The sequence below is a fragment of the Marmota marmota genome, unplaced genomic scaffold (assembly GCF_001458135.2).
Source record: "Marmota marmota marmota unplaced genomic scaffold, marMar, whole genome shotgun sequence".
Taxonomy (NCBI): domain Eukaryota; kingdom Metazoa; phylum Chordata; class Mammalia; order Rodentia; family Sciuridae; genus Marmota; species Marmota marmota.
The window spans coordinates 412,503-434,762 of NW_026000068.1; the positions used below are offsets into that span (position 1 = coordinate 412,503).

Genomic DNA, 22,260 nt, shown 5'->3' on the forward strand with positions numbered 1-22,260 from the left:
CTTCCGTTTTAAATCATGGTTTTCCCTTGTCATTAGCGGGTTAGATGCTGAGTCTCACACTGTTTATGTAGAGAAGGAAAGATACTTCCAGAGACAATCAAGGAGCATCCTTGAAGTCAAGTCTCGTCCAGGGCTGGCCATGCCCAGCAGGTGCCTGAGGAGAGAACGGAGGCCTGGCTGCTAGTGGGTAACAAAGACCTGGGGGAGTGTGCAGGAGAAGCTGGGAGGTGGCATGGGGGCTATGGGGAGGGAGCAGTGGGGTCCAGAGTGTGCTGCTGTGAGCAGAGGCTGTGGTCTGTGGAGTGGGGAGCCGCATCTGCTTTGGACACCTGAGTTTGCTGTGTAATGGAGAGGGCCAGGTGTGCATTTTTGCAGTGGGGATCTGGAACTGACTCAGAGGGGAGAGGTGCAGCGAGAAGAGGTGTGTGTTGCAAGAGGGGCACACCCCATGAGTGTTTGGGCTTTGGTGGAGACAGACCTGGGGACCAGAGGAGGGGATTAGGAGAGCAGGAGGAGTGGGCGCCTGTCTCCTGGGCATGGCTTGGGGAGTGAGAGGAGCCCCACGTGCAGAGGCCTCGGACGCGGCTCTTGTGCATGACCTTCACAACTGGTTTTCTGCTTAAAAGTACACTGCACAGTTACTTATTTCTTATTTCTTACTGTTTCTATAATTTCGAGGTGTTCCACAGAGTAAATGCTCTTAGGAAGGTAGCATAGAGCTTGACCATTGTCAAGACATATGGCAGTTTCCAATGAGTGGGACCGTCTCATCCCCAGGTATCTGCGTAGAGGTGCCAGGAACTCTTGGTAGAACCCTTCTGAGGACCCAGCCCACATGTGAGGCCGTTAAACTCCTCCTCTGTCACTGTGGTTCATCCCTGGGGGACCTTGGGGAACATACTCTAAGGGCACACTCACAAGTCAAGTGCTCCCAGTGTGTTCAGGATTCTCCTCCATGGAGACTCCTTAGTGCGCCATGTGATGAGAGTCTCATCCAGCACCTGGCGTCCACGTTTAAGAATGGGCGAGTGTGCACCTCGTGCATGTGCTCCTTTGCCATGGCAGCAGCCTGTCCCCATGGTGGCGTCTGAGCAGTGAACTGCGAGAGCAGGCTGGCCTCGTGGCACGGCAGCAGCACCCCTGGGCAGCCAGGCGTGGCGAGGGGTCAGGAGCCCTCCTGTGCAGGTGCGCTCTAGGATGGGGCCTGGCACCTCTGCTCCTCCACGGAAGCTGGCCCTCACCACTCTGCTGTCCTCTGCAGTCTCTGCAACTTTCTCCTAGATGACCGTCCTGTCAGAGACAGTGAGCGGAAGGCCTCCCTGCTGCATTTTGCCTCAGAGGACTCACTGGACTCAAAAGAGAGCTTCCCAGCTGCCTTAAAGGTCGGAAGGTATGGGCAGACGTGGTTGGGACACCTCTCAGATTGGTTGCTGGGTGTTCAGCCACACTCACAATCACATGCACTTCAGCTGCCCTCAGGTGCACAGGAATGGAGGGAAGAGGTGCCCAGCGTCAACTGGGGCCAAATTAGGTGGTGGGACAGCGTCTCTCTCCCACTTTCTGCATTTCCTGAAAGTTACTGTTATTTTTTATATTTGAAGTGTTCATTGGAGTGGCCTGTGTAGTCAGGGAGTGCAGAGGGCTGGTGAGAAGGAAGCAGCCCTCAGCTGTTTCCCTCCCGCAGCGGCTGCTCTCAGGGTCTCATCTCAGGCCGCCTTGCCCACTTCTGGATGGGAGTGCGTCTGCAGGACCCCTGCCTGCCTGGAGGAGGTTCGAGGTCCACGTCCCCTCCTCCACCAGTCCCACAAGGCGATCCACAGAGTGCATTCTCTCTGTGCTCCTCTAGTGCCAGTGCTCCCAGCTCTGCCATGGTCAGCGCTGGGTCCTGCACCCACTGGTGCCCTGCTTCCCCCTGCTGCCTCCAGCTCTGGCTGCCGGCTGCCCTTCACTTAGGCGGTATCCTTGTGGTCAGGCTGACAGTGTGAGACCTAGAGGACTGTCGTGCTTTGTGCATGGGTTGCTTCTAAAGAGCAGCATCCGTGAGCTTGTTTAAATTGCTGGATGAAGAACTTGGACTTTGTCTTCTTTCTTGTGCTCCATTTTGTTTTGTCTGATACTTTTTCTTTATTTTTTCTTTTTCTTGCATTATATGCCTTAGCTCATCCTCATGAGCTATCTAATGCAGGGTTCAGCCTTTATTTATTCTTTTTGTGAACAGCTGTGAGAGAAGATTTAGGCTCTTGGAACCATGTAATCCCTGTCTCAGCTTCTCCAGCTGCTGTAGGCAATCTGTCAGTGAACGAGTCTTCCATCAAAACCACTGTGGCCCTGGCTGCAGACTTGGCCTGTGCAGATCTCACCTGGAGCTCTGAGGACTGTGAGCAAGTATGGTCAAGTTCCAGGCACAGTCCCCTGGGTTGCTGTCCAGTTCTCACAGTGTCTCCACATGGTGGCAGTGGGAGGGAGTTTGCTGGGGATTCCTTTTGTGAAGGCACCAGTACCATTCATGGGAACCTCACCTGTGACCTGATTAGCTCCTACAGGCCCCATCTCCCAACACCATCACATTGGAGTTAGGTTTCAACATATGAATCTGGGAGGCATGGAAATGCTCAGTCTTTTGCAATAAGCTTGTATTTAGAGCAGCTTTAGGTTTCTAGAAAAAATGAGTGAAGTGTGCAGAGAGTTCCCATATACTCCTGCACGCTACATCTTGCATTAGTTATAATTGATGAGTTAGTATTGATGTGTTATCTTTGAGTGGTATATCCTGCAGATTTTGACCAGTGCTTACTGTTGTGGATTCGTCCTCATACAGAATAATTTTACTGCCCTGAACACCTCCAGTGTTCTACCATTCATTTCTCCTTCTTGCCCAGGCCTCTGTGTAGTCTCATATCCTTTGTTTTTTGGTACCAGGAATTGAACCCAGGGGCACTTAATTACTGAGCCACATCCCCAGCCCTTTTGAACATTTTATTAGAGACAGGGTCTTGTTGAGTTGCTCAGTGCCTCACTAAGTTGCTGAGGCTGGCTTTGAACTCGCAATCCTCCTGCCTCAGCCTCCTGAGCCGCTGGGATTGCACACATGCGCCAGTGTGCCCGGCCGGCTTCTGTTCTTTTCCCTGTCTGCGGTTTTCTCTGCTGCAACACATCACCTAGTTGCAGTCTGCAGTGGTTGGGGCATAGTCTGCGTGTGTCCTGTCATCCTCCGTGTGTTGAAAGCTTGCTCCCTGCTGTGGCAGTGTGTGGAGAGGCAGTGAGACTTTCAATAGGTGGGCCTTGTGGGAGTCATTAGGTCATCAGGTGCTGTCCTCAGAAGGGCTGAAGGTAGTTTTCTTAGGTCCCTTAGTTCTTATGGAATGAGCTGCTCTAGTGAGCCTGACCCCTGGCTTGCTCTCTGGCTTCCCGTCTTGCCATGTGACCATTCCTTGTCCCTGGCACTCCCACCATGGAGCACATCGGCTGCAATGTGACACAGCCAAGGGGGACCTCACCAGGGGCCAGCTTCATGTATGGACCATCATGTTCTAAAATTTTGAGCTGAAAAACCTCTTCTTTATGAAGCACCCAGCCTTAGATGTTTCGGTATAGTGTCAGAAAATGAGTTAGTATAGAATTATATGATATTTAGCCTTTTCAGATTATCATCTTTAACTTAATATGTATTTAAGTTCTCTGTCTTTTTGTGTCATGAGAGTTCATTTATTAGTGTTATTGAATAAGGCACTGTGTGGATGTACCATGGTTTATCTGTTCCCCTTCTGAGGGGATGACTTGACTGCTCCTAATATCTGGCAGGTGTGAGTGAAGCTACTCTAAGTGTGCACGTTTCCACGTGGATGTGAGTTTTGAGTTCATTTGGATGCACACTCGGAGCTGGGTGCTGAGTCGTGTGGCAGTGGTACGGGGTTCTGTAGGCCGTTGCCCCACGTCCCCGTAACTGCCGTGGTGGTGTTAGGTGGTGTACTTTGGCCATTGGTGGGTGCAGTGTGTCTTAGGAGGTTCATGATTAGGGGGTTCCTGATGGTCATGGTAGGGAGCTTCCGGATGGTAGCTTCTTCTCCTGGGCTTACTTGCCACTGGGGTCTCCTCCTCCTCCTCCTCCTCCTCCTCCTCCTCCTCCTCCTCCTCCTCTTCTTCTTCTTCTTTTTTAGAGACAGAGAAAGATAGAATTTTTTAATATTTATTTTTCAGTTTTCGGTGGACACAACATCTTTATTTTATTTTTATGTGGTGCTGAGGATGGAACCCAGCGCCCCGCGCATGCCAGGCGAACGCGTTACCGCTTGAGCCACATCCCCAGCCCTAGGGGTGTCTCCTTTGGTGGGAGATCCTCTCAGGTCTTTCCCATTTGTGACTGGGTTGCTCCTTTTCTCACCGCTGAGTCCCAGGAGCTCCTGTGTATTTTGGGAGGTAGTGCTTTGCTGGATCCCTGTTTTATGGTATTTTCTTTTCTGTTTCTGCAGTCTACCACTGAGCTATCTCCCTGGCCCACAGAACATCTTCTCCCACCTATGGATTGTCGTTTCCCTCTCTTTAACAGTGTCTTCATGGAGCAAAAGTTCTCAATGTTAACAAAACCCAGCGAATCAGCTTTCGTAGACGCACTTTCATTGTTGCGTTTAAAAGTCACCAGGAAAGCCCGTGCCTGCGTCTGACTCCCATGATACCTCTGGGAGCTGTTTAAAGCTCTCGTTTTGTAATCAGGTCCATGGTCTGTTCTGAGTGAAGTTTTGTGAAAGGTGTAAGGTCTGTGTCTAGATTGTGACAGGGTGTTTGGGTGTCCAGCACGGTTTGTTCCAGAATGGAGTCCGCTGCGTGTGTGGGTGTGTCTGGGCTCTCTGCTCTGCTGCACGGGCGCCTGGCCTCTTGTTTCCCCAGTGCCTGCCGTCCTGGTTGCTGTGGCTTTAGAGCAGGTGTCAGCCCTTTGGCTCTGCTCTTCTCCTCAGTCTTGGGGGACAGCACTCAGGCTCACTGGTTTGTTTTAAATCCTGCCACAAAGGGCACAGGTGAAGAGATGTGTAGGACGAGGGGTGGGGAAGGGGTGGGGGCTTCCTTGGGCACCACTCTCCAGGTGCCCACGTTTAGGGCTGTCTGGCACCCCGCTGAGCCCCTTTTGGTCTTAATGTCACAGACTGAGTGGTCATGTTATGGATCACTGATGGTCAACTGAACCACTGGCCCCTCCCTCCCTGGAGTCCAGTGCCTGGTTCTCAGCCCACCCTCTGGGCTTGCTTGGGTCCCCAGGACAGGCTCTCCTGGGGCGACCAAGGCCCAGCCTTCATTCTGCTCACCGGCACGGCACGTACAAGACACTGGTGTGCAGGAAGCGGGAGGCAGAGCAGACTGGGAGCTCCCGGGTGTGGCCGTCTCAGCCCTGTTCCTACAGATGCTCCTGGGACTCCCGCCGCGGGCCCATCCCGTGATACAGCTCTGCTTGGTGTTCCAAAGCCTGTGAGACCTGTTGCTGCTCTCTTTCTGCTCCGGAGGCTGGACAGTCAGCTGCCCCATCCTCCAATGCACGCATGCCTGCTGCAGGTCCCCCACTCTGCGCTTCAGTGAGCTTCCTCAGGCCACGTCTGGCCCCCACACCAGCTTGCCCGCTTAGGCTCTGTCTCCTTCATCTTCCACGGTTCATGAGACCTAGTTCTCGTAGTCCCTTCTCCCATGTGAAGGCTTGCTCTTGCTTGCTGAATGGATGGAAAATCACTGATTTATGTGGATCGCAGAGGCTAAGGTCTGGACTTCCTCAGGTGTGGTTTCAGCTTTCTGTGTTTGGCCTCCACCTTTTCATTTCTTTGAATCCCTTCTAATTTTTGTTTATATCTGTACGTTTTGAGCATTGTAACATGACAACTCTGGAAATCAGATTCTCTTTGCTTCCCTGGATTTGATGTGCTTGCTGGTTGTAGTGGTCATTGTTTGGTGACTTTTCTGAACAGTTTTCTTTGATGTACATGGCCCTTGAGGTCTCTGTTCTGTTAGCTTATTGATGAGCTAGTGATTGGGCAGGGATTCCCTTCCTGTCCCAAACCAGAGAGTGAGCTAGTCTTTGCCTGGCTGTGTTCTGGGCCCGCTCTGTCCCTCAGCTTGGCAGTGTGCACCTTTGGGTGAACCTTGCTTCCTGCTTAGCAGAGCTGCAAGCCCAGTGGGTGCACGCAGGCGTAGGGCCTTCTTGGGGTGAGACAGAGCCCAGAAGGTCAGACGTGCACACTGAGGATGGCTTGGCTGCCCAGGACTGCGGGCATGGCAGTGGTCCTGTGAGCAGTGTCAGGCAGTCCCAGGTTGTATGAGAGCGCTTGACATTCAACATCTGTGAAATGATGGTATATGGTGACTTCTGCCAGCCTGTGTCCTCCTTGTTAAGTGACACGTGACCATGGTTGCCTCTTTCCAAACCCTGTGGACATCTGATTCCCAGCCATTTTCCCCAGGCTCTGTGCTGTTGTCTACGACAGCTGCCCTCTGAGGGTTTGGTTGGCAGCAGCCAGGACCTCAGCCTTGGGTGCTCAGTATCCTCACCCCGAGCACGTCGGGCCTGGCTGTGGGTTGTGGGGTGGGAGAGGCCTTGGAGCTGATCCTTGGGGCAGGTCGGAACAGCAACTCCACCCTGCTCCCTGGGGCACCGAGAAGGCACCTTGGGTGTTTCCACTGCTGCTGCGGCTGCCGCTGAGAGTCTTGCAGGGGTGGGGCTGGGCAGGTCCCGGGCCGTTCTTGCTGGAGATCAGCATCTTCCTGCAACAGCTGCTGCATGGGCTGCTGCAGTCTTGCCTCATTTCCAGGGTTCCCAATTTTCCCTTTTTTTCTTTTATGAAGGGACAGAATGTGAAATTCTTTTCTCTGCCTCGCCTTGCTGACATCCTTAGACACATCCGTTATGTTCTGATTTACAGGAAGTGTTTCAGATTCTTTTCTCTTTTGTCGTGACATACACCGAAGATAAAGGAAGCACTTATTCACCATGGTTGGGAATAGTGTATTCTAATCTACAAATATAAATACTTTGCAATTTTTATAGATTGACTTGTTTCAACACTGCAACACTTAGTTGTTATAAAAGCTGCAAAAATTGTAGAAATTGAGGAAAGAATGAAGAGTGTTCCTTCAACCACCGTGTTGGGTGGAGGACCTCTTTGAGAGGGTTTGCCTTTGGGTAGATGGTGCAGGCTGGGTGGTGTGTTGCCATCTCATGACCTCACTGTGGTGCTCCGGGGTGAGCTCCTCCTCCAGTCACTTGCTGCTGAGGCACGCTGCTCCAGGAGCAGTGCAGACGGGCCTGCGCTGGCCGTAGGCTGACAGTGCTGACCAGTCTGCTCTCCCTTGCAGACCACACCACTCCAGGGCCAGGTGCACTGACCCCTCAGCCAGGAAGTGCTTGGTCATGGATGCAGATGACGAGGCGGTCCTGACCCTCATTGCTGAGTGCGAGTGGGACCTAAGCAACCCCCCTGGGGGCTTGAGCTCCAGCCAGAAGGAACGTGAGGCTGACCACCACCACAGCCAAGGTACACTGTCCAGTCTGCAGTGAAGGCCCGGCAGATCCAGCAGTCACGGGCTCCGACCTACACAATCGTGCTTTTGTGAGAAAACCAGGGCTGGGCTGCCCGGTGGTGAGCACTTGCCTCGCATGCACAGGCCCTAGCTTCCATTCCCAGCACCAAAAAACAGCAGCAAAAAACTGACCTCTAAGATAGGATCTTCAGCACGGCTTTGTGCACTTTGAGAGCCAGCAATGAGACGGCAGAGCTCTGAAAGGGAGCATTGGTGTCCCAGCACAGTCCTGCTGCAGGTGGTCTAGCCGCACTTTTCCTCACACGAGAAAGTAGCACACTAATGTAGACAAGAAGGGCAAGTGCCTTGTGGCTAGTGGAGCTGATGCCCACAGCTGCTGTGGTCACTGAGCTTAGAGAGGCCCCGAGCACAGGCTGCCACGTTGAGGCTCTGTCAGGGACAGCAGGAACATTGTGCTCAGGGCACAACCTCACACGCTTGGCCTGGGGACCCTGCCTCCCACTAGGGCTTGTTTATGAGCTGAGGCTTCTGAGAGGTTCAGGGAAACAGCGTGAGGAGTCCAGTCAGCCTGGGTTGAAAGGCGACTGTGCCTGCTGCCCGAGGAGCAGCCCCAAGTGCCACCTCACGCTGCCACCCTCGGCTGGGCCGCTCCTGTGGAGGGTGGCCCTTCATCCTAGTTTTTGTTTCATTTTTCTGAAGCAGACACGATCGAAACGCTGGCCTTTGTGTCTCTTCTGGGACACTAGCCAGCTCTGCCCACCCTGTGTCAGGGCCGGTTCCTCCTGGTCGGGGGTGAGAGCCCAGGCCCTTCCTCGGGGGCAGGTGCCGTGGCTTCTCTCCCCTCCTGGCCCCACCTCTTCACTTTCCTGACGGCACTTTGAAGAGCAGCTGTTCCAACTCCAGGGAAGACCAGTTGTCTTGGTCATCTTTTTCCTTCCGTGGCTCATGCTCTTTTGTCCACCCCATTGCTGGAGCTTCTGTTCCTCACAGATCTCCTGCGGGGCAGGCACAGGAGAGTGGGCCCTCGTTGGCTCTGGTTTCTGTGGGTGTGGGTGGGTCGACTCCCCTGCCACCCTTGTACCTCCAGTTGTTCTGATGCCACTAATTAAAAGACTCCTCGTTTAGCTGCCGTGGCGCGTGTTAAGTCAGCTGGCCCGTGCCACTTCTCACTCGACCTTCTGGTTCATGGGTCCGTGACTGCTGCTTCCTGTGGTCTTGGGTCTGCCCTCGCCTCCCTGGAGAGCTGTGTGGAATTCACTCAGTACCATTGTACTGAGGCATCTTTTTGTTACTTAATCAATTTAAGGGAAGCATGCTTAACAGATGCCATACACTGTCATAGACTTAAAATGTAATTTTGAGTGAAATTAAGCTTTTAAAGTGTTCTTAATAAAATAGAATCCAGATGTCTGTTGAATCCTCCGTCCATCCAGCACCAGTGTGGGGACTCTGCAAGGAGGGGCCACGAGAAAAAGAAAGGCAGCTCCAGAGGCTGCTGTCCAGAGCCACCTCCTCAGGACCAGCACTGTGGGGAGTTTCCCCCACCGCACGGAGACCCTGAGGCCTGCCGCACTCACGGGCTGCACGCCCACTTCACCCCGCACCCAGGTAACCCCACGCCTGTTTTTAAGATTTCCTCGGTGTCTGCTGCTGCCATGAAGCTTCTCCTGTGACCGTTATGTGTTTGCTTACCTGCGGAGCCTTCTGAAATACTTTAGGAAAGAACCGAGTACGTTGAGATTTATAATCCTTGCTTGTTCAGGATTCTGGTGTGCACACACTTAGGTACTTCTTCGCTCACGCACAAACACACTCATTCCCTCCTTGCTTCTCCCACATGCCCACATTTCTTCTAAATGTGTAGGATAGGTTGACAGCAGCTATGGTTTTAATATTAAAGTTGAGCACATTTGATGCATGTCACGTGCATCTGTGTGGCATAAGTGTCTGAAAACCTCCTGGCATGAATGTATTTGGCACTCTGGAGGCTCATTGAGGCTGAGTTCATGGGGCCTCCAGAGCCAGGATGGTCAGCAGTGACCTGGCCAGATGGACGGTTTGCTGCTGCAGGGCATGGCTGTGGTTCCAGTTCTAGGGCCGTGGTTGAGGCCAGAGTTGTGCTTCTGCCCACGCCTCCTGCTCTCATGGCCCTTCCCTGCATGAGGTGCCCTGTGTCCTGCACCCCCATGGCACCTTGGTCAGCAGAGTGCACAGTCCCTACCTTTCCGTCAGCTGTCAGAATGCCTCTCTTGGAGAAGGCATACGTGCCACATGTCTGCTGGAGCCCCTGGAAGTGTGCATGGAATCCCTGCAGCTGAGCACTCATGAAATGCCCAGCATGCTGAGGTTTCCTTCTGCTGGCCCAGGTGCCCGAGGTCCTGTTTGACCATGTTTGCTCCATTGTGCCCCCCAGCTCCCCCGACTCCTGTGTGTGTGTGTGTTTCTGAGTGTGTGGAGTGTGTGTGCATGTGTGTGTACACATCTATGTGCACACACACACACCTTTTAGAAATCAAGATATTGGCCACTAGGCCCCCGAGAATCTGGTGCAGTGAGCGCTCCCTCTCTGTTGCAGCCTCCACGGATATCGAGGGCTCTGTCTCCTCTTCTCAGAAGTCGGCTCTGTCCTCACAGAAAACATTAGATTCTTTGCCTGTGGCTGACAAGTTCAGGAAGAGGAGGGTGCCTGGTGGGAGGTTCCAAGCGCCTTCCGACTGGGAGTGTCTGAGCTGCCTGGAGAGGGCCAGTGGGCCCTGCAGCCTGGAGGAGGGTCCCAGCGGACAGGACAGCTCTGAGGGCAGGAGCCAGAGTGCCTTTCCCCATTCTGAGGCCTCGGAGGCAGAAGAGCAGACACCTCGCGGCACAGGCGACGCTGGAGTGGTGAGCTGGGGCACGAGGGTGTGCAGCCATGCTGTGCCTGGGTGTCGGGGGGCCCTGGTGGTCGGGGTCTGGCGTGCGCGCAGTGCCCTGACTCCCAGGGAAGGCAGCCCTACGCCTTCTTTTCCTTGGCACTGGCTTCCTTGCTCTGCACTGTTCCCACGGTGCCCAGTGCGGTCAGGTGGAAGCACAGCCACACATTAGAGGCGTTTTGGTCAGCTTTTTGGGTGCTGCAACTAACAGATCCAACCAGAACAACTGTAGAGGAGGAGAAGCTTATTTGAGGGGTCATGGTTTCAGGGGTCTTAGTCCACAGCCCGCCAGCTGGGTTCCTCAGGACTCGAGGTGAGGCAGAACGTCCTGGCAGAAGAGTGTGGCAGCTCACATGATGATCAGGAAGCAGAGAGTTTCTACTCTCCAGGTACAAAATATTTACCCAAAGCCACGCCCCCAGTGCCCCACCTTCTCCAGCCACACCCTGCCTGCCTTCAGATGCCATCCATTGCATCCCATTGGTGATTAATTAACTGATTGGGTGACATTTCATACCCAGTCATCTCTCCTGTAGACCTTCTTGCATTGTCTTACACGTGATCTTCTGGGGGACATCTCACATTCAAGCCATAACATTCCTCCCCTGACCCCCAAAGGCTCAAACTCATCTGACGATGCACAATACATTTAGTCCATTCCCAAGGGTCCCCAGAGTCTCAGCAGTTCCGAGATGGCTCAAAGTTCAAGTCCAAGGTCTACTCTGAGGCTCAAGGCAATATTGCATTGTGAGCTCCTACAAAATTAAAAGCAATTTACAAGTATCCAGTATGAAATGGTACAGAGTAAAGACTTCCACTCAGAAAAATAGGGACATAGGAAGAAGGGATGGGACCAAAGCAAGACCAAAACACAGCTGGGCAAACAAGCCCTGTAGCTCCACGTCCAGCCTCTGGGGCACAGGGCATCGTGAGGTTCTCTCCACAGGGCTGTGTGGCTCTGCCCTGTGGCCATGTGGGTGCAGCCCAAGTGGCCTTCCTGTTGGCTTGTCTCTGCTCGATTCCTGCAGCTTTCCTGGGACAGTGTCCCACATTACTGGCATTTCTTAATCGCGGGGGTCTGTTCTAATCTGCTCTTTAGATCTCCTTTTAGTTCACTGAATATCTTGATAATCAGTTTTTATAATTTTTCTATGGAATTCCATCCTCTTTCATATCTGTGGGATCTTTGTTGGGAATCATGGGTTCTGGGAGGACTGTTTGCCTGTTTCCTCATGTTTTTGGAGGCCTTGGACTCGCACACCCATTCAGATGGACCCCTTCCTCTTTTTTATTTTTATTTTTTAAATATTTTGGTTTTTAGTTGTAGTTGGACACAGAACCTTTATTTTATTTCATGTGGAGCTGAGGATGGAACCCGGCGCCCCACGCTGCTATATAAGCGCTCTACCCCAGCCCCCCTTTCCTCTTTTTATACCGTGTCCTTTTGCATGCAGACTGTTTGCTTCTGTTTCTGATATGTGAGCAATGTCGTTCCTGCCTGGGTCCTGGTTGTCTCCTGTCCTGGGTGTTGAAGCGGGTGTGCAGTGAGGTTTACTACTGTTGCTTGGCTGAGATGTGGGTATTGCTTGGCAGCGGGGTCTCTGTTCTGTGAAGTGGCCCAGTCACCTTCCTGCCCCTGTTAGAAGAAGAGGGAGCCAGGAAGAGCCCTAATGTCACAAGAAGATGAAACATGGAACTGGCTCTGAGTGGGGAAGGGAGTGAAGAAGCGGCTATTCGAGGCACAAACCAAGGTGCAGACAGGCCAGCGTCAGGTGGAAACAGCTGTATGAGGGTATGGGACGAAAGCAAAAGTGTGCTTGTGTGGGTGTGTGGGTGTGTGCGGGCACAAGCACCTGTATACACATCCATGCAGTGAGAATACACACACATACTGTGTGTGGAATGGAAAAGAGTAAAAAGTAACAAAATATGATGAAGTGATATTGGAAAAATTCTAAAGTTAATATTTAAAATTAAAAATTTTTAAAGTAAAAAAATGGGGAGAATATGTCTGTTTTAGTCAGCTTTTTCCTTGCTACGACTAAAGGACCTGATCAGAACAATTTTAGAGGAGGAGAAATTTATCTGGGGGCTCACGGATTCAGAGGTCTCAGTCCACACACACAGACTGCATTCCTCAGGCGCAAGGTGAGGCTGACCTTATGGCAGAAGAGTGTGGCAGAGGGAAGCGGCTCACTTAACCATTAAGAAGCTGCAAGAGAGACTCCACTCACCAGATGCAAATATATACCCCACCAAAGCCTCGCCCCCGGGGGCCCTCCTCCTCCAGCGACACCCCACCTGCCTCCAGCTGCCACCAGTTAATCCCATCAGGGGACCACGTCACTGACTGGGTCATTTCTCCTGTGAACCTTCCTGCATTGCCTCACATGTGAGCTCTTGGGGGACCCTCGCATCCAAACCATAGCAACGGAGGAAAAAAAGAGTTCTACATTGGAAGCTCCCAGAGTTGGGGTTTAGTCTTGAGCTTGGAACTCTGTCCGTGGGTGTCTGAGGTGTGATCCCCAGCCTCTGTGTCTCTGCCGGAGGTCGGATCTCTGGGGCCTCAGGTTAAGTCGATCCACTTTTAGGGCGTGGGTACTAACCCCATGGGTCTCACCTCACTGCTGAGTGCCCGAGTGTGGTACTCACCTGTGACAAAGGGAGGCCCCCCCCCCCCCATTCATCCGGAGCCTGCATGCTCCACGCACCATTTTCCGGGCCTCCGTTCCAGCCACTTTGGTTTAGACACACTCTGGGGGGTCATAGTAGGCACCTGCTGGGTCCGCTGGCAGCTTCCTCTGTCTCTTCTCACTGTGTGACCCCATGCTGGTGACCACCTCCCACAGAGCCATCTGCCCATGGCCAGGGATTGGGGTTGGTTGTCCCTTAAGCACATCCCACCCCCCACTGACTCTTGGTCTGTTAAGGTCAGCCTCCTTCTAGCCCACAGGGCTCCTCAGGTCAGTGTTTTATCTGCCAAGGTCTCCTCTCTCTCTGCTTGTGTTCCCCCATCCTCTCAGCGGCCACTGCTGCCAGCCGAGCTGGTGCACCTCTAAGTGTGTTTGAAGTTTCAGACTTTCTGTGTCTGGTTTCTCTTACTGTCCAGAACTGTTTCAGTGGGTTCCCTTAATTACCCACCGCACTGAGGAGATGTCTTCCTGCTTTTTAAGTCTGGTGCCAAGGAGCTGCTGGGTAGTGCCACCTTGCTGTAACCCGCCATCTTCTCTCCTTAGACCTGGTTCTTGCCGTGACCTGCCGGCCATGGCTGAACAGCCAGTTTCATGATCTTGTCTCCTTCACAGCCGTCTCCCAGACCACACTCAGTAGCTCCCCCTGGGAAAAGGGCTGTGCTGGAGTGGGCGCTCCTGGAAGCGCTCTTGGACCTGGTGGACAGGCACTGGAGTGGCTGCAAGTCCCTGCACAGCAACCAGGCCTTCCTCGGTGAGTCTAGGTGGGTGCTGGCCTTCAGTCCAGGCAGCAGCTCCTGGCAGGTGCTGCTGACCTGCCACGTGGGTCCTCCGCATCCACACCCTATGGAGCTCTGGAGAGTCTGCCAGGTGGCCCCAGTACCAGACAATGGACATCCTCCTGTGAGTGGAATGTGGTCCCTTACTGTGGCTGTGCTCCAATTTCCCTGTCTTCAAGCAGGGGTTTGGAGGCTGAGAAAAGGGCTTCTGCCTTCTCCAGATCCTCTTTGTGTGCTTGCTTGGGCACAGGCAGATTTGCAGAGCATCTGGCAGAAATGACCTGGGGCCCAGCAGGAGGCCCCTACTAGAGAGGGTTTGGGTCTGTTTGTGTCTGTGAACTGGTGACCAGTCAGTGCAGGAGCATTCAGGGGCTCCCACTATGCAGCCTGGGGCCTGCAGCCCAGACAGCTGCCTTCTCTCTTGCAGCATGGGCGTCCTGTTAGTGTCCTGTTAGCGAGGCTTGCTAGCTGGCAGACCCTGGACAGCACTCTGAGCTGCCTCCACTGCCAACCACTGGGCTCTGACCCCTCTTCTCAGTGTCCTGTCATGGCCTTTAGCTCCTCCTGTGTCAGGGTGCCCTGAGCCCATGCCTCCGCACCTCTTCCTTGTGGCAGTGGGGTGGGTCCATGGTACCCAGGCTGCTGCCCCTGTGGAGCTGCCAGGCTCTTTGCGGGATGAGCTTCCCCGGCACTCACCAAGCTGCTCCAGATGTGGCTGCCAGCATATGCAGCTTCTGCTGGCGAGTCACCTTTTTTCTAGAATACAAGCTGTTGAGAATCAACATGGCTGCATGTAGAGAATCCAAGCAAAGTGACCCTGAAGCCTGCCATCCCTCTGCCTCACCATTCTCAAGGCACAGGGTCACGTGCTGGGCATGTTCTGTTTGTGCTCCACGCTGTAGCTGTGAGCACTGTAATAGAATTCCCTTTTCACTCCAGCTCAGGCAAGGCACATTTTGTCATCTGTTCAAGAGTTTGCAGCAGCTCAGGACAGTTCAGAACTTGGGAATGAAGAAATTAGCTACCTGGCCCTTGAAAATAAATCCCTGCAAAACCGCCTGGCTGAGCACCAGCAGCAGTACACCACAACGCTGAACGAGGTGACGTCGGAGCTCAGCAACACACGCAGAGAGATGGTGAGTGGTGCCCTGTGCCGTTTCCTTTGTCCCTGGGACAGGAAGATGGAGCTTGTTCACAGCCCCAGCTGCAGTCCCTTGTCTCCCGTCCTGCTCCCCCAGGGCCACAAAGTCCTTCCTTTCCCAGTGATTGCTTCTCTTTCAGGGGCTCTACCTGACTGTTTCAGGCCCAGACCCCATGGAAACGGTGAATTGGCAATGGCAGGCTCTCTGGCTGTCCCTGTTCTGCCTTCCAGCTGCTGGTGGGATATGGGGACGAGGGGTCAAATCCAGGCTCCAAGGGGAGTCTTCTGTCCCTGATGACTGAGACACCAGTTACTGGGTGATTCTGTGGCCTGTCCTGCCACCCCAGCCAGGAAGTAGATGGCCCAGGGTGAGTGTCAGGAACTCTTCACCACCAGGTGGCGCCTAAGAGCAGCTAGAGCCACAAGCTTGGCCCTTGAGCTACACACAGGGCTGAGCTAACCCTGTGTGGGTCCCGGTGTGTTTGAGAGTACTGGGGTGTTTGCCTGTCTCAAGGTGGATGGTGCAGGCTGCGGAGCTACCATCCAGGCCCACAGGGCAACCACTGACCCTCTGAGAGAGCTCTATGGCGTGCATCACCCCTGGTGAGCCCCTGGGTTTAGCATGCAGCCTCTGCAGGTGAGCCAAGCTGGCTCAGCTGCCCATCATCTGAAGGCCTGGTGAGTCAGGTCCTCTCCCAGGCTCCGCACAGGTGTCCTCCATGGGCCCGTTCAGGCTTTTGGAGTCCTTGCAACATGGGCAGTGCTTAGGGAAGTCCCCTGCTAATGTGGGCCCAGGGCCCACAGGGGGAGACAAACCTACAGTGTGCTTGCCTGGGGGCCATGGGGCCACTGCAGCAGCTGCCTGACCTGTCCACTGCCTCAGTCGCCCCTTTGTAAAATGGTGGAAACCACAGAATTGCTGGGACAAAGATGTGGAACTACCTGGCAAATAATCTCTATTTTATGAGCGCTTACATGAGAAATCCCACACAAAGCTTCTCTTTTTTGAGAAAAAAAGATTGAACCCAGTGCCTCACACATGCAAGGTAAGCACTCTGCCACTGAGCTACAGCCCCAGCCCCTTGAGAAAAGAAGAAAATAGCAAAACCACACAGGCAGCCCCTGGTGTTGAGACACACACCACAGCACTGTGCAGATTGCTGTTCTTGCAGGGCCCCCAGGTGAGAAAACACCCTTGGCGCTATGTGAGGAGTTTGACTTACATGTCTCTTCTGTTCCCTTAGGATACCTTGAGACAACATTTGGACAAGTCTTTGGAGGAGAATAGTAGCTTGAAATCTCTCTTATCCAGCATGAAAAAAGAAGTAAAGAGTGCAGATGCTTCAGCTGCACTGAATTTGCAGATCTCTGGTGAGTTTGCAGGGTTTTTGCTGACACTACTTTTTGATTTGATTCTCTAAATGTGCATGAGTAGACTTTATTCTGAGTCATTTCTGCAAGAATTTGGAAGCAGAAAGTGCTCTCTCTGAGTGGAATGGGAGCCCCTGTCCCACTGGCCATGGTGTGGGTGGCCTTGACTGTGTTCCTTGGAGCGCATGGTAGCAGTGGGGGGCAAGCCCCACATAGCACCTGGGGGCCTGACTGTGGGGGAAGCAGAGGTCAGTGGTGGGCATCTGATAGGGCGTTTGACTCCCTAAATCCAAACACAGGATACAAACAAATCTATGCATGACCAGTGAGGCTGAGCGATGTCAGAGACAATAAGAAAGCCAGAGCAGAAAGCTGCTCATAGTTTTCTTGACTTATTCTACAACCTTCTCTGATGAGGAATTTGTGGGCCCTCCCCGGGGTGTCTTGGGCTCTGGTTGCATTGCTGCCTTCAGAGCAGATCATTGTTTTCTCCAGGTCCAGGTAATTTTCCCTTCCCTCTCTTCTCTTTCTGTGATTCTGTGTTGCCCTTTAGGAAAAGTACATCAGCTATTTCAAGTTCAGACATCTGGGTTGTAGAAAGAAGTGTTGGTGGTGGTGTCTGTTTCTATGGTAACCTGTCGGGGGTTTGCATTCCATGGACTTTCCTCTTCTCAGGAGAAGCCCTCCTTGGAGATAGGAGGTGGCCATTCCTGGCTGGCACCTTCCTACCCGGCCCTCAGCTGTGACCTGTGCAGCCAGAGGCAGCGCAGAGGATGTCCCTTGGCTTAACTTTTTGGGCAAGGTGTCCGCTCAGACCTTTTGTTCCTTTACTTGGGTTGGGGTTTTACCTTGAATGATGAGAGTTCTTCCTTTCTTTTTCCTTTTGCAGATTTGAATTTTTCCTCTTTTTACTTCTGTTTCTAAGCGTTGGCCTGGTTGGCTTGCACTTGGTTCCTTTGGGTTTGGCCTTCATTTCCATGTGACTCTGCTCTTGCCGATTCTGTTCTGAATTTCCTGACCTTTTCTGGCTCTGACTTGAGTTGTCTGTTATTGCTTACATTTCTTCTTTTGTGCTGGTCTTGAAATGGTGCCTGGTGGTTTGACCTGCCCTGTGGTCTGACTGTTGGTGTCTGTGGGGACACTCTTGCACTGGCCATGGGACTTGACCGCAGTACTTTTCTGTTGTTGATTTCACTTGAAATTTGTTCTCCTGGATCCCTGGAGGCAGGGCCAGGGCAGCTTTTCTGACTTCGTGGATAAATGTATGGCAGCCTCCTTTGAGGATTTTCAGGCCTGTTTGCTCCTCAGCCTTCTCTCTGGTGTTCCTGCTCAAACTTGCCTTGGAGCAGTGAGTTCTCGGCAGCGTAGGCACTCTTCTAGAAGGGACCACGCTGATCAGCCCTCCAGACTGCATGGGACCCCTGGTCTCTCCCTCATTAGGAAGGTGTTGCCTCTCCTGCATCTGCCATGGTTCCCTCATTGGCCCAGGACAGCAGGGACACTTGAGGACACTCCCACCTCAGTCAGTCAGATGCCCGACTGCTGACCTCTGCTTCCCTGACAGACAAGCCCCCAGCTCCTACATGGGGCTTGCCCCAATTTCTGGCATTTGAGATTTTAAAGACACCTTCGTTTCTTGTTCACTGGGTTCAGGTATTTTCTCTGGTGACTTTGGTGTCTGGGGGATCCTGAAACCATGCTACCCCTGTCCTCTACTCAGGCCCTTGAGTAGAAATATGAGCGCACGGATTCTGGGTGGCATGTAAGGTCTGGCACCTTATGGACACGTCCCTGTTGCCTTGGACTTGCTGGTGAGAAGAAAGTACTGCCAGCATCCTCGCCGACCTCCGCCATCATTTTCTCTCTGGGTCTCTGGTTGTGCTTAGTGGTGGTGTTCCCTGAGTGTGGACCTGGGGAGTCAAAAACCCTCTCTTTCTTTCCCTCTTGAGTTGGAAACAGAGACAGAGCTGTGTGGATGGAAGCTGCACTCATCTCTGTCACTGATGGCTGTGGAATTAGAGCCGTGGCCCGTGGGCCTCACCAGCTTTCCAGTGCCCCTTCCCAAGCCACAGACTCCCCTCAGGGCGCAGCTTCCTTCCTGTGGGAGGGACGTCCACCAGCAGGCTGATCCAGCGAAAGGGACATTGCACGTCCTCGGTGTGAGGACGTGGCTCTTCAGGGGTGTGTGCAGGGCTGACCCCCAGCTGCAAACACACAGAGGGGAGGGAGAGGCAGAGCCTCAATGTCTGCCCACTGCCTGGAGGCCCAGAGCCAGTGTGCACTGGTGTTCCGGGTGTGAGTGCATCTCACTAAACACGGCTGCCCCTTCCTGGTCAGGACTCCAGGCGAGTATGAAGCGGCTTTCTGGTGAGGTGGTGGAGCTGAAGCAGCACTTGGAGCACTATGACAAGATCCAGGAGCTCACCCAGATGCTGCAGGAGAGCCACAGGTGCCTGCCCAGGAGCCCTGGGGGGAGCTGAGGGGGGAGCCCAGGTGCCTGCCCAGGCCCTTCCTGCATCTGCACTCTATGAGAGGTGGTTCCTGAGGCGTGGTGGTGGCTAAGAGCTGTGGACTTGGAGGTGTGACCCAGGAAGCATGTAGCCTCACGTGTGAGCCGTGAGGTGTGAGCTGAAGTGATGTCCCCAGGCGTGGCTGAGGTGTGGGCCCCGAGGCGTGGACCCCGAGGTGTGGACCCTAAAGCGTGGGCCCTGAGCTGTGGACCCTGAGCTGTGGGCCCTGAGCTGTGGACCCTGAGGAGTTGACACTGAGGTGTGGACCCTGAACTGTAGGCCCTGGGGTGTGTGCCCTGAGCTGTGGGCCCTGAGCTATGGACCCTGAGGCGTGGACACTGAAGTGTAGAACCTGAGCTGTAGGCCCTGAGGTGTGTGCCCTGAACTGTGGACCCTGAGGAGTGGACCTTGAGGCGTGGATCCTGAGGTGTGGACACTGAGGTGTGTGTACTGAAGTGTGGACCCTGAGGTGTGGACCCTGAGGCATGGACACTGTGGTGTGGACCCTGAGCTGTAGTCCCTGAGGTGTGTGCCCTGCAGTGTGGGCCCTGAGCTGTGTACCTTGAGGCATGGACTCTGAGGCGTGGACACTGAGCTCTGGGCCCTGAGCTGTGGACCCTGAGCTGTAGGCACTGAGCTAAAGACACTAAGGTGTGGATCCTGAACTGTAGGCCCTGAGGTGTGTGCCCTGAGGTGTGGGCCCTGAGCTGTGGACCCTGAGGTGTGGGCCCTGAGCTGTGGACCCTGAGGAGTGGACCCTGAGGTGTGGACCCTGAGTTGTAGGCTCCGGGGTATGTGCCCTGAGGCATGGACCCTGAGTTGTGGACCCTGAGGCGTGGACCCTGAGCTGTGGGCCCTGAGACTGTGTGCCATCGTAGGGCAGGGCAGCCAGGCAAGGCTGGTTCTGTCCTGGAACCTGACAGGCTGTCCTCAGCAGGTCATGGGGACGAGCAGGTGAATGGCTCCCTCAACATGTGCCATGTGTGGNGTTATTCTGCTGGCCATAAAGGGCTTCATAATCTTGTCAAAGACCCACACATGGCACATGTTGAAGGAGCCATTCATCTGCCCGTTGGCTGAGCCAGGGGTGAAGTGGGCACAGCTCATTCTGATCAGGAAGGGTAGAACAGATGGACAGTGGCCAGTGGGAAGTGGGAGATGACCAGGCCATGATCAGGTGGTGGACCTGGGTATTGCTGGGAAGAGAGAGAACCTGACTCAGAAAAGGCCAAGGGATGGGCTGTGGGCCAGGCAGTAGCGGGAAGGACAGTGCTGCGGGGAGGGTGGCAGAGGCCCTGCGTTTGAGGAGCTTAGCAGGCCTCTCCCTGTGGTCCTGCAGCTCCCTGGTCAGCACCAACGAGCACCTGCTGCAAGAGTTGGGCCGGGTGCGGGCACAGCACAGGGCTGAGGTGGAACAGATGCACTGGAGCTTCCAGGAGCTCAAGAAGACCACGGCCCTGTTCCCGCCCCGCAGCGCCAGCCTTGGTGGCCGCCAGTCCTGCTGATGCTGCCCAGAGCCGTGATTTCTTTCACTGTCTGTCACAGCCTCATGGTTTGCACCTTTGTCTTTCTCTACCTTCATTTGCTGGTGAGATCTGTCTCTTCTGTTTGTAATTACCTTATGATTCTTGAAAGGTATTCAGGGTTTATAGTTCAGCTTTCTAAAATGTCCTAAAATGATAGGATGAATCCTAGGCCTTTGCATGTTAGGAGACAAAAACCATGTTTGCATCAAATATCCTAAGATGAAGTAAATGCAGTTTTTCTTCCTAACATAAGAGATATCTATGTATAATAATTAAGATGGTAACCTTTTGTGTGACAAGCCTTCCTCAATAGAACTCATATTGTTCTGAAAAGTTAAGTTTTAAGTGGCTCTTTATAAATTACAAATGAGTTTCTCATTGAATTCTTTGGTGAAAACAGACTACATACCATGGAGAGGGAGTGCGAAATAATAAATTCCAAGACTTAATAAGAGTAATACTTGTAAGATGTGAGAAATACTTAAAAATATTGTTTTATGATACTAACATGTCATAGTAAAAACATCTACTCAAGACCTGACTTTTGCTTGCAGTGTATTTCTGAAAATTATATCATATCAGGACATAAAAATAGGTTTTTAGTTTGGAGGCTTACTTCATATGTAATCCTTGCTTTGGTAAAACAAAGTGACTTTTTTAAAACTATGTTTGCTTTAGCAAGAAAGAGCAGGCAGACGAAGGTGCTCTGTGTTGGCTGGGTGTGGCGTGGTGTGAGTGGGCAGAGGTGGGAGTGAGCCTCAGGTGCCCTTCCTGACACCTGTCATGGCTGGATCCATCAGCATCAGTGTCTGGACTTGCTAGAAAATGTCATGCCAGACTGGTTTTTGCATGGGGTGGGGTCCTGGAAGTCTCAGAAGATGTTAGCACTAGTCCATTTTAAGCCTGTAGAGAATGACCACCATGCCAGCATGTTCCTCTTGTGGGGGTTCTTGGGAAACTTCACCTTTCCTGCCCCTGCCCTGGTCTCTAGCTCACGTTAGACCATGACGCTGCCACGTCCTCGAGCACCTTTGTCTTTTCCATCCTCTGCCTCAGGGCTTCACTTAGGGTTGTTCTGCTGGTCGGTTGCAAGTTGCTGAGCTCTTCTTCTTCATGCTTAATCCAGCTTAGGCCTGGGCAGTTAGTTAGTTTTTATCATCACGATTGTGTGTATTTTAGCTTTTAGATGCCATTTGTTCTTAAGGTTTTGTTTCCCACTGTGTTCCTGTTCCCTTAACTCCTTGACCATGCCCAGGACAGCTCACCAGGTAATGCAGACTGTTCACAAAGTGAACCACCAGCAGCCCGTAAGACCATCTCTAGAAGGCGTGCAGTGCACTTCCCGGGGTTTGATTGGCCTTTTTCTGGGTATACGGGTCATCTGGATTTCTTTTTCTGCAGTGACTGTTCAAGTCCTTTCCCTGTTTTCTGTTGGATAGTCTGTTTCCTGTTTATTTGCAAGACTTAGTTATAGGCTGAGCTTCTCTGATTGAAAAATCCAGAGTGCTCCAAAATCTGAAAACTTTTCAGTATATCAGGGTCCAGATGTGCCTCCGTGATTAGTGTACACCTGGCATGTGTGAGGCCCTGGGTTCATCCCCAGCACTGCATGAAAAAAAGTTGAATTTTTGGATTAGGGATACTTAGCCAGTAACATCTATGCAAATATTCCGAAATCTGAAATACTGTGGTCCAGGCAGCGTGGTTGAGGAACGCTTAGCCTGTATCCTGAGCTTGGTGCTTTGTGGGTTGCACTCATAATTGGATGCTGCTTTTCATTTTTTAATAGCACTTCTTAAGAGGAATTTCAGACTTTGAT

General features: G+C 52.9%; 1 protein-coding gene across 6 annotated transcripts in view; it reads left to right on the forward strand.

Moving 5' to 3' along the window:
• Cep72 (centrosomal protein 72) overlaps nt 1-20,982 on the forward strand; it is a 29,460-nt gene extending 8,478 nt beyond the window's left edge. For 2 of the 6 annotated variants that reach the window (XM_048813948.1, XM_015490435.2), the window contains exons 4-12: nt 1,282-1,390; nt 7,330-7,508; nt 8,914-9,123; nt 10,091-10,395; nt 13,730-13,868; nt 14,833-15,029; nt 16,279-16,405; nt 18,743-18,854; nt 20,255-20,982. In XM_048813948.1, the coding sequence (XP_048669905.1) occupies nt 1,282-1,390; nt 7,330-7,508; nt 8,914-9,123; nt 10,091-10,395; nt 13,730-13,868; nt 14,833-15,029; nt 16,279-16,405; nt 18,743-18,854; nt 20,255-20,420 (1,544 nt within the window). In that variant the 3' untranslated portion in view covers nt 20,421-20,982. The remainder of the gene's footprint in view (nt 1-1,281; nt 1,391-7,329; nt 7,509-8,913; nt 9,124-10,090; nt 10,396-13,729; nt 13,869-14,832; nt 15,030-16,278; nt 16,406-18,742; nt 18,855-20,254) is intronic. The other 4 variants (XM_048813947.1, XM_048813946.1, XM_015490433.2 and 1 more) reach the window with 4 other exon arrangements.
• The last annotated feature ends 1,278 nt before the right edge of the window (nt 20,983-22,260 follow it).